Genomic DNA, 12,261 nt, shown 5'->3' with positions numbered 1-12,261 from the left:
CTGGGGTGGGTTTTTTTTTTTTTTTAAAAAGGGTATTAGAATAGGAATAATTTTTATTTTTTTGGATAATTTCGTTTTTGTTTTTTTTGTAATGGTAGTTTTTTATTTTTTGTAATGTTAGTTTTTAGTGTAAAGGAGCTTAGGTTTTATTTCACAGGTAAGTTTGTATTTATTTTAACTAGGTAGTTTATAAATAGTTAATAACTATTTACTAACTAGTCTACCTAGTTAAAATAAATACAAATTTACCTGTGAAATAAAATTAAAACCTAAGCTAGCTACAATATAACTATTAGTTATATTGTAGCTAGCTTAGGTTTTATTTTACAGGTAAGTTTGTATTTAGTTTTAAATAGGAACTATTTAGTTAATAATTGTAAATTTAATTTAGATCTATTTTAATTATGTTAAAGTTATGGGGTGTTGCGATGTGGGGGGCTGGCAGTTTAGGGGTTAATAGGTTTATTTAGTTGTAGTGATGTGGGAGGCCAGAGGTTTAGGGGTTAATAACTTTATTTAGTTGCGGCGATGTCGGGGAGCGGCGGAATAGGGGTTAATAACTTTAATATATTGGCAGGGGTTGTTGGGATGCGGTGGAATAGGGGTTAATAACTTTAGTATAGTGGCCGCAATATTGAGAGCGGTAGATTAGAGGTTAATAACTTTATTTAGGTGGCAGTGATATCGGGAGGGGCAGATTAGGAGTTAATAACTGTAGGCGGGCGTCGGCGATGTCGGGGGCAGCAGATTAGGGGTGTTTAGACGTGAGGTTTATGTTAGGGTGTTGGGTTTAAACTGTAGTGTTTTTTTCCCCATAGACATCAATGGGGCTGCGTTACAGAGCTTTTCTTTCTGCGATCGCAGGTTTTAGACTTTATTCTGACCTGCTCTCCCCATTGATGTCTATGGGGAAAGCGTGCACGAGCACATCAGAACAGCGCTTGTTTTTGGTGTGGTATGGAGCTTAAAAACCCCATATCACCCGCACAAGCCAGGTTTTTTAAAACTTGTAATGGCAGCGCTATAGGGGATTAAATAACGCCACTTTTGTTTGCGTTCGTTAATTTCCCTATAGCGCTCAAAACTCGTAATCTAGGCGTCTGTAATTTATAGCTTTAGCTTTAGTTTAATCTGATGAGTTGCTCCATTATAATATCTGTACTTTTAACAGTATAAACACTTCTAACTATATAAACACATACATATATAAATAATTATAACTTTATAAAAACTTATAACTTTATAAACACATAACTATATAAACATCCTAAACTGTTACCTTAACACTGCGCTAACAGACCCCCCACTGCAGGGATTGATTTCACTTTAAATATCTGGCTTTACCCTGCAACCCTGACTTAATACAAATATATAAAAACAATATTTACAATAATATAAGGTCAGGTTGAGCTATACATTAAGCACTCCTTGTCATATATACATATTCACTTAGTGTGTTTTACAATGATATCAATGATATAGATTTACAATTACAAATATAATTCAAACGAAAAAATCTCTTTAAACAAAACTATATGTAAAACAATACTGAAACTTACTACCACAAAATTGCTAAATCGAATAACATCGAGTTTTGATGATGGTCTCACCTCGATGTCCCAAGGAGTATGGTGAAAGATATTATGTCTTTAGAATCTTGACTGTGAATCCTCCTGTCTCTGTAAATGAGTGCGGTGCTGCTTCACTGATCGCCGGACGCTGAAGAGCGCCTCAACAACTGGTAACTGTGAACACAAAAAGGAAGAACAGAGCGCAACCGCAACTCAAGGTAAAAGTTTTATTGATTCTTCGAGCGCTAAAAACAAATTGCACTTACAAGATATTGGCAATATTCAGGCCTTTTGGTTTAAAATTCACAGGACCGCAATCACGCTGTCAGCTCTCCACGCTGAAATCCAGTATGGCGTCACAGTGTAATCCACAGGCACAGGTATTGGTGACCAAGTAATAGTGATACTTGCAACTGCAATTGGAATAAATGTTTTGCAACAGTGTCCCTTTGTTTTAAACAGGTCTACGCGTTTCGTCCTTTTGAACAGGACTTTTTCAAGACCCTGAGTCTTGAACCCTGAGTCTTGAAAAAGTCCTGTTCAAAAGGACGAAACGCGTAGACCTGTTTAAAACAAAAGGACACTATTGCAAAACATTTATTCCAATTGCAGTTGCAAGTATCACTATTACTTGGTCACCAATACCTGTGCCTGTGGATTACACTGTGACGCCATACTGGATTTCAGCGTGGAGAGCTGACAGCGTGATTGCGGTCCTGTGAATTTTAAACCAAAAGGTCTGAATATTGCCAATATCTTGTAAGTGCAATTTGTTTTTAGCGCTCGAAGAATCAATAAAACTTTTACCTTGAGTTGCGGTTGCGCTCTGTTCTTCCTTTTTGTGTTCACAACTATATAAACATGTATAACTTTATAAACACCTATTACTGTATAAACACTTATACATTTATAAACACATAACAACTATATAAACACTTATAACTTTATAAACACATAACTTTATAAACATGTATAACTTTATAAACACTTATACATTTATAAACACATAACAACTATATAAACACTTATAACTTTATAAAAATGTATAACTTTATAAACATGTTTTACTGTATAAACATGTATAACTGTATAAACTTTATAAACACACAACTATATAAACTTTATAAACATTTATAACGTTAGAAACACATAACTATGTAAACATGTATAATGTTATAAACACTTATTACTGTATAAACACATAACTATATAAAAACATAAAACTTTATAAACAAGTATAACTATAAACAATTTTATAACTGTATAAACACTTATAAGTTTATAAACACATCCAACTTTATAAACACGTATAACTGCAAAACTCGAAAATTGGACATTAATTGGTTAAAGGGCCATTTAATTCATAGGGACTGATTTACTATGCCCCGAATGGGGCCAACCCACCCTGTCTCCGCACGAGCCTTCAGGCTCGCCAGAAACGGGAGTTAAAAAGCAGCGATCTTAAGACCGCTGCTCCTTAACTGGATCCGCCGCCTCTGAGTGGCGTACAGCAACCAACCCGAATGCATACGATTGGGTTGATTGACACCCCCTGCTAGCGGGCGATTGGTTGCGAATCTGCAGGGGGCATTTCACTAGAACTGCTTGTGCAATGTTGAATGCCGACAGCGTATGCTGTCCACATTCAGCGATGTCTGGCAGACACCATACGCTGCAGCATATCATGTCCGCCATACATTAATAAATCTGCCCCATAGCGTTTATTAGTAATTAAGTGCTGTTTTGCATTAGAAATGTCTAATTTAACACTTGTTAGCACAATGTACAAGATTTTGATAATCAAGAGCAGTTCAGGGTTTAACCTCTTAAAAATGCTGTGAGATTCATGTTCCTGGTCTAATTTGCTGTAGCCAAATAGGGGCTGGTGTAAATGAGTTTGTGTTCTTAAAGATGACCAAAAAGCTAAATGCCATATGTGCTACTGGTGGTGGACCTTACCAATGTCTGTCTTTGTTTACATTCTCCCACCCTAAACTATTTGCTTTTCCTGAACATGTAAAAAAGATATCCACCATGCAAGGTCTGGCTAGCTGGTACCTCTGAGTTTTGGATGTACTATAGTAATATATGGGGGAGGACAGCAACACCATAAATATCTAGTGATTATAGATGTCTAATGTATGGGCTTGCAAAGTTCATTTTGTAATGCTTTGGGATAATACCAGAGAACAATGTCTTTGATTTGGAATTTAAATTGTTTTCCATTTCTTCTTTATTACCCAACATTTCATTCAAAACTCGCACCATATTTGGCTCTTTCACCAAAATTACTCATACATGTTATTTTTCCAAAAAAAATATGTTTTATAATCCCTGATTCCAAATTTATTTTTTAATAGCAAAATAAATATCAATTTCTCTTAAAGCCTCAACATCAGGGCACTTAACTTGCCTATCCGGTACCTAGAGCAGGCAGAGTTGGGTATAAGGGGGTAACACAGATGTCAGTCCTGTGCACAGTTTAGACTAACAGCCCTGCATTTGCAAATCAGGCTACATGACCTCAGGTGCATACACAAATACTGTTTGTCTCTATGAATGTGTTTTGTTTCAACTGCCTTACTACTCAGCCAATTCAATTTTACAGTATTTTCTGAAAGCTGCAGTACTTTTAGATGAGGAAATTTACTACAGAATATCTATACATTACTTAAATATACAGAGAGGCAAATACGTGACTGGAGATTGATGCAAACCCAACATTATATAAATTAGCACCTACGGTTATACGTTTTGCCTTCACTGTGCATTAGGGTTTATTGTGTTTTAGCTTCAGAACAGTTAATCAAAAAACAGAAAAAGAAGTGATTTATGCACAATCAACTACTAAAATGTAACTTCATATATTGAAATGATAAACTATATACCAAAAGTCTAATGACAGAAAAAACAATATAGACCTTTATGTATTTTGCAATAGGGTTTAGAAACCAAGTCCCCCCTTCCAGATTCCTGGCTGATAACTGGAGCCTCGGCATCAGGTGGGGTAGTCAAGCACACGGCAAGAGGTGAAACAACTGCTTCCATAACTAATATATCCGGTGTTATTAACCCAGTTGGCACCAGTTTCATGTTATAGTTTTATATCTATAGCAGCTAATTGTATACAATCCATATTCTATTTAGCAAAATTAAATATTATATTTCATCATGAGCTGCACTCTATTATTGGATTCAGCCTATTGAACCCAATTAAATATTCCAAATAATTATATAATAACATTTTCTTATACTTTTTGTTTACTTGAGTCATATGTGAAATCCAGTTAAACTTAAATAATCCCACTAAAAGGTGACCCATTTAATACTAGCAATCATATCCATGAATTTTGTTTATAGACAGAAATGTATCCAAATAATTTTTAAATGTATCTAGGGTATTGGCATTCACTACCTCCTTTGGTAATAAGTTCCAAAATTGTATTGCTCTTACAGTGAAAAAACGTTTCTGTTGCAGGAGATTAAATCTCCTTTCCTCCAACCTTAAATTGTGACCTCTGGTCACAAACAATTTTCTTGGAATAAACAGCGCTTCTGCCATCTCTGTATATGGGCCTTGAATATATTTATATAAAGTAATCATGTCACCTCTTAAGCGCCTTTTTTCTAAAGAAAACAGACCCAGTTTGGCTAGCCTCTCCTCATAGGTTAAATTCTCCAATCCCCTTATTAGATTTGTGGCCCTTCTCTGAACTTTTTCTAGTTCTGCAATATCTTTTTTTGCGATCGGTCCCCATAACTGCACTCCATACTCAAGGTGAGGTCTTACCAGGGCTTTATATAGTGACAGAATTATGCTTTCCTCCCTTGAGTCGATGCCTCTTTTAATACATGCTAGTATCTTAATAGCCTTTGAAGCTGCTGCCCTGCATTGTGCACCCATCTTTAGCTTGTTATCTATTACTACTCCCAAATCCCTTTCCTCCTGTGTTTGGCTAAGTCTTGTCCCATTTAAATAATACGTTGCCTGCTTATTTTTTTATATTTATTTTTTTGTGTGTGAAATAAACCATCTTACATAACATCAGTGCGTATAGATTGCTTTATGCTCTTACCCTTAAGCCTTATTATAACACGGCACAGAGGTATGTCCCCTTGCAATGATGACCTGATGTACATCGGCCTGATTGGAGTAGGAACAAGTACCTCATTATAATACACTATGCTGATTGGCTATGCAAGGCTTTAAATTCCTACCGCTAAGTAGTGTTTTTTAATTGCATTTTCACATTTTGAAAGTTTGTGTACAGACTGAATTGTGTCTGTGAACAGTTTATTCACCTCTTACTGTGTTCTTGACCCCCATCTGATGCTGAGGTTCCGGTTATCGGCCAGGAATATGTGGGGGACAGGACCCAGTTTCTAGACCCTCTTGATTATACTTAAGGGGTCTATATAATTTATATACACATTGACTTTGATCACAGTGCCTGCCTGTATAGTGGAAAATATGTAGAGAAGAGCTTCCTTGTAGATGTACGTCTGTAGACACATTAGACATTTCAGGGTTACATGTAGATAGGAACTTCCTTGTAGATGTACGTCTGTAGTCTCATTAGAGATATCAGGGTTACATTTAGAGAAGAGCTTCATTGTATCTGTACATCTAGTCTCATTAGAGATATCAGGGTTACATGAAGAGAAGAACTTCCTTGTAGATGTACGTCTGTAGACACATTAGAGATATCAGTGTTACATGAAGAGAAGAACTTCCTTGTAGATGTACGTCTGTAGACACATAGATATCAGGGTTACATGAAGAGAAGAACTTCCTTGTAGATGTACATCTGTAGACACATTATAGATATCAGGGTTACATGTAGAGAAAAACTTCCTTGCAGATGTTCGTCTGTAGCCAAATTACAGATTTCAGGGTTACATGTAGAGAAGAGCTTCCTTGTAGCTGTACGTCTATAGTCTCATTAGAGATATCAGGGTTACATGAAGAGAAGAACTTCCTTGTAGATGTACGTCTGTAGACACATTAGAAATATCAGGGCTACATGAAGAGAAAAACACCCTTGCAGATGAACGTCTATAGACTCATTAGAGATATCAGGGTTACATGAAGAGAAAAACATCCTTGCAGATATGTCTATAGACTCATTAGAGATATCAGGGTTACATGAAGAGAAGAACTTCCTTGTAGATGTATGTCTGTAGACTCTTTAGAGATATCAGGGTTACATGAAGAGAAGAATGTCCTTGTAGATGTACTGTATGTCTGTAGACTCATTAGAGATATATTCGGGTTAAATGAAGAGAAGAATGCCCTTGTAGATGTACTGTATGTCTGTAGACTCATTATAGATATCAGGGTTACATGAAGAGAAGAATGCCCTTGTAGATGTACTGTATGTCTGTAGACTCATTAGAGATATCAGGGTTACATGAAGAGAAGAATTTCCTTGTAGATGTATGTCTATAGATTCATTAGAGATATCAGGGTTACATGAAGAGAAAAACATCCTTGCAGATATGTCTATAGACTTATTAGAGATTTCAAGGTTACATGTAGAGAAGAACTTGCTTGCAGATGTATGTCTGTAGACACATTAAACATTTCAGGTTTACATTTATAGAGGAGCTTCCTTGCAGATGTACGTGTGTAGACACATTAGAGATATCAGGGTTACATGTAGAGAAGAACTTTCTTGCAGACATGATTGAGATTTGGGGGGTTACAGTAATGACACCATCTAGAACTGACACCATTAAAGCTCTTCATAGTAGCACAAAAGAGGTAAATTGGCTCTGTTTTTCCAGCATCATGTATTTTCTGTAACGTGTACCATGTTTTCCAAAAATTTCATTAATGTAAATGTGACCCACTAAGATAAGATATCATGACGTAATTACACAACACAGGAGCATCACATCAACTTCCCACTTGTTTCAGAGCACACAAACTGGTCCCGAAGCCACAAAATTTTTCCTTTTACCCCCACAGTCACTATGGAAATCAGGATGCTATTGTGTTGCCAGAGGATTGAGAAGGTGGTTACCATGGTAACGGGTGCTGCCTTTTTAAGCCTTGCTTCCTGAGAAGAAAGGGCAGCTTATAACACGAGTCTGTGTGTTCTCAGTAATTCCTCAGACTATATAACCTGTCACAATACATAAAGGTTTTATTGTCATTTGCAGACTGCTGCCGAGGTCATCAAACTCCTTCGTAAATTTTTATTTACTTTTTTATTTATTAAAAATCATATTGGTTGATAATCAAAATTAATTATGTCAAAATTGTATCTACAAAAATCAGTAACTAATATTGTTCTATATGTGAAGGTAAAGGTATGATTTAGCAGTCACAAGTAATTATGAGTAAAAAAAAATAAAACTTTATAATTTACTTTAATTCATTTTTTGCCCCCATTTCTGAAAATCTAAAAAATACTTTTTTTTCCACTTTCCCCGAAAGGTTGGAATGTACATTTTAGTGTTCAGAACACAACTCGTAACATGCTACAAAGTCATTGCTTCATAAGTACAGGAGGTTGTTTGTATCTGTATCTAACTGACCTCAAGATAAACATACTTAAGAGGCTTTTCAAGGTGTTTGCTCCTGGACTGTAAAACAAAATGAGTTTAATTCCTTTTAAAACATTTATTTTGTTTTCTTGTGCGTGTTTAACAATTCATAAACACAGAATAAGGCAAATGAATATATGTGAATATGTAAGTGCTATATGCATTACCATCTGTGCACCAGCGGCTGGCAGACAACATTGCATATCTGTAGCGAGTATCTGCAGGGGGCACACTGTACATGGTGGTTTATGTAGACAATGTAATGTATACTTCATACGGATATCGTTTAGCCATAAATCCAGAGGACCCAGGGTATACAAGATCCTCAGGTATCTAATCTTGACATATTTGTGTTGATCTCAAGCTTTTCTCTCTGCCTTTGTCTTCTCCTGCCCCGTAGGTTAACCTGGAATTGAGCTCTCTGCTTGACAGTGAAGATAAAAAGTCTAAGAACAAGCGCGGAGTCCTTCCAAAGCACGCAACGAACATAATGCGCTCTTGGCTATTCCAGCATCTGATGGTAAGAAGAGAGGCACAGCGCCGCGCACACACAGCTTCCTTAGCAACTCACTATGTATAGAATATAAGCTGTGCATACAGCCGTATACATGCTGCTCCAGAGGGTGGGGAAAAGCTTATGAAAAATCTTTGTATCATATTAGAGCAGGTTACATATTGCTAACTTGTCCATTTGCTGTGTTAGTGCTTGGGAATGGACCATACATATCACATACTGTATTCATTACTTGCCAAAACATGTTTTTTAAGTAGCTCTGTGTCTGAGAAAAGAAATCAGTGCCATAAAAAAAAAATATTTAAATAGGGCTAGTTTACGAGTGGCGCGCTTATTGTTGCGCGCAAGCGATAAGGGGTTGAAAGTAAACGCGTTCGCATGAACGCAACTTCAAAGCTTTGGTTAACTATTGTGATTGACTAAAAATTTACACAAAACAAATCAAAATTACATTTAAAAAGTACAGTTAAACTCATAATAACCCCATCTAATAAAATTATTAAAATAAAACATTTTTTAAAAAAGTTATAAGGGCTCAAAGATATGAGATCTCAGGTATTAGAAAAAAAGGCAGGCAAAGGGCTTTAAGATAGAGATGTATACATATACATGTCTAAATATGTATATGTAAATATGTATGTATGTGTGTGTACATCTGTCTATATATGTGTACATACTGTATGTATTTATGTATTTACAGACATATATACACGTAAAAACACATAAATACATATGTACACACGTAAGACATAAGAGCCCTTTGCAGTTAAGTAGCTGAAAACACGTAAAATCATGTTTATGCAATATTCATATTTAATTGTTATAGTGTCTACTGTAAATATTTCACATTCCAATGTTCTCCGCATAACATAAGTACTAAGTATTTTTAAATATATATTTTTATATATCTGTATATATATATATATATATATATATATATATATACTAGTCCTCTACTGTTCAGGGACGCATACAACCTACGCTAACCTTTCCTAATACCAGTTCCTCTCCTCCACTGCAATCCCCTGAACCCTCTTAGCATGTAAGCCTAAAAGTCCAGCTGTTTGTAGTTCACCTTCTTAAGAGCTGACTACAACAGTGCAACTCTTGGCAGGGCCCTCTACCCTGTAATTATTTTGTTGTACTCCCCCTTTGTTTATAGCGCTGCGGAATCTGTTGGCGCTCTACAAATAACCGATAATAATAATAATAGTCCTAAAGTCCGTTTACACTGGCCTTTTTTGCAGTACAGCGGTCCCACCCCTTGCCCTCTCTCCCTCCCCCTCTCTTTTGCTCTCTCTCTCCCTCCCCCTCTCTTTTGCTCTCTCTCTCCCCCTCTCTTTTGCACTCTCTCTCTCCCCCTCTCTTTTGCACTCTCTACCTCCCCCCCTCTCTTTTACGCTTTCTCTCTCCCCCTCTCTTTTGCGCTCTCTCCCCCCTCTCTTTTGCACTCTCTCTCCCCCCTCTTTTGCGCTCTCTCTCCCCCCTCTTTTGCGCTCTTTCTCCCCCCTCTTTTGCGCTCTTTCTCCCCCCCTCTTTTGCGCTCTCTCTCCCCCCCTCTTTTTCGCTCTTTCTCCCCCACTCTTTTGCGCTTTCTCTCCCCCCCTCTCTTTTGCGTTCTCTTCCCCCCTCTCTTTTGCGCTTTCTCTCCCCCCTTCTCTTTTGCGCTCTCTCTCCCCCCTTCTCTTTTGCGCTCTCTCTCCCCCTCTCTGTTTTGTGCTCTCTCCTCTCTTTTGCTCTCTCTCCTCTCTTTTGCTCTCTCTCTCCATCCCTCTCTTTTGCTCTCTCTCTCCATCCCTCTGTTTTGCTCTCCCTCTCCCCCTCTCTATTGCTTTCTCTCCCCCATCTTTTTCTCTCTCTCCCCCCCCCTCTCTCTCCCCCCCTTTCTCTCCCTCTCTCAGGTAGGGACTCTAAGGCCAGGTGTGTTTGTCCTCGTGCTGTCTCTACTGCGCATGGCAGCTTCGGACAAACACACTTGGCCTTTTATATTATAGGATATATATATATATATATATATATATATATATATATATATATATACTGTATACTTACCTATATATAATTATATATATATATATATAATTATATATATATATATATATATATATATATATATATATATATATATATAGAGAGAGAGAGAGAGAGAGAGAGAGAGAGAGAGAGAGAGAGAGAGGGGGTATAGATATATAGTATAGATATATATTTTACAAAAAACCATCAGTTATGTATAGAAATATGTATTTATGAATAGATAGAACATATTCTGCTACATGAAGAACACTGGAATGTGAAATATTAATATCATGATTGGATTTGCACACGAGTAAGGGTCCATTGGAGATTATGGGGGAATAAGTTAACGTGTTTGCGAAATTCGAACTTTGGCTTTTTACGTGCGTTAGGTTAGTGCTCATGCAAAAACTTTTTACTTTCAACTTGTAGTACACGTGTTACCAGACGTGCGCATAAAGCGTACTTCTAGCTTAGTTAATGCAGGAGTGAAAAATACCACTCCACTCTTAATCTAGCCCATAATGATATGGTGCACTAGGATTCACCTGGTGAGCTAATTTGGTGGTAGATTTTTGGACTTTTTATTTTGGTAGCCAGTAATTTTCTACTTTTAAATCATCTTCTTTACAGCAGTATATGAACAGGGTATGGGTTATAGTTCAAGAGTATGAGCAGGGTTTGGGTGTATAGGTCAAGCGTATGAGCAGGGTATCGGTGTACAGGTCAAGCGTATGAACAGGGTATGGGTGTATAGGTCAAGCTTATGAACAGGGTATGAGTGAATATGGCAAGCGTATGAACAGGGTATCGGTGTATAGGTCAAGTGTATGAACAGGGTATCAGTATATAGGTCAAGAGTATGAACAGGGTATGGGTGTATAGGTCAAGAGTATGAACAGGGTATGGGTGTATAGGTCAAGAGTATGAACAGGGTATGGGTGTATAGGTCAAGCTTATGAACAGGGTATGGGTGGATAGGTCAAGTGTATAAACAGGGTATGGGTGTATAGGTCGAGTATGAACAGGGTATGGGTGTATAGGTCGAGTATGAACAGGGTATGGGTGTATATGTCAAGTGTATGAACAGGGTATGGGTGTATAGGTCGAGTATGAACAGGGTATGGGTGTATAGGTCAAGCTTATGAACAGGGTATGGGTGGATAGGTCAAGCGTATAAACAGGGTATGGGTGTATAGGTTAAGTATGAACAGGGTATGGGTGTATATGTCAAGTGTATGAACAGGGTATGGGTGTATAGGTCAAGTGTATGAACAGGGTATGGGTGTATAGGTCAAGCTTATGAACAGGGTATGGGTGGATAGGTCAAGCGTATTAACAGGGTATGGGTGTATATGTCAAGTGTATGAACAGGGTATAGGCGCATTGGTCAAGCGTACTTAACTGTAGTAAAAAAAATTGCTAGTACTTTCTCTGAAAATTCCTAAATTTGGGGGACCATATTATGGGGCCGATTTATCAAGGGCCGAATGGCTCCTGTTTCCACACGAGCCTTCAGGCTCGCTGGAAACAGCATTTAAGACCGCTGCTCCTTAACTGATCCGCCTGCTCTAAGGCTGCAGACATCAATCCCCCCAATATCACACTATC

General features: G+C 37.5%; 1 protein-coding gene across 14 annotated transcripts in view; it reads left to right on the top strand.

Moving 5' to 3' along the window:
* Positions 1-12,261, top strand: part of PKNOX2 (PBX/knotted 1 homeobox 2) — a 1,550,023-nt gene that overhangs the window by 1,437,434 nt on the left and 100,328 nt on the right. For 13 of the 14 annotated variants that reach the window (XM_053691420.1, XM_053691421.1, XM_053691419.1 and 10 more), the window contains one exon: positions 8,524-8,643. The exons of the other annotated variant lie outside the window; for it this stretch is intronic. In XM_053691420.1, the coding sequence (XP_053547395.1) occupies positions 8,524-8,643 (120 nt within the window). The remainder of the gene's footprint in view (positions 1-8,523; positions 8,644-12,261) is intronic. 14 annotated transcript variants of the gene reach the window in all.

This window comes from Bombina bombina, chromosome 8 (assembly GCF_027579735.1).
Source record: "Bombina bombina isolate aBomBom1 chromosome 8, aBomBom1.pri, whole genome shotgun sequence".
Taxonomy (NCBI): Eukaryota; Metazoa; Chordata; class Amphibia; order Anura; family Bombinatoridae; genus Bombina; species Bombina bombina.
The sequence above is the reverse complement of the archived record's forward strand: the minus strand, read 5'-3'. Positions and strand labels throughout refer to the sequence as shown.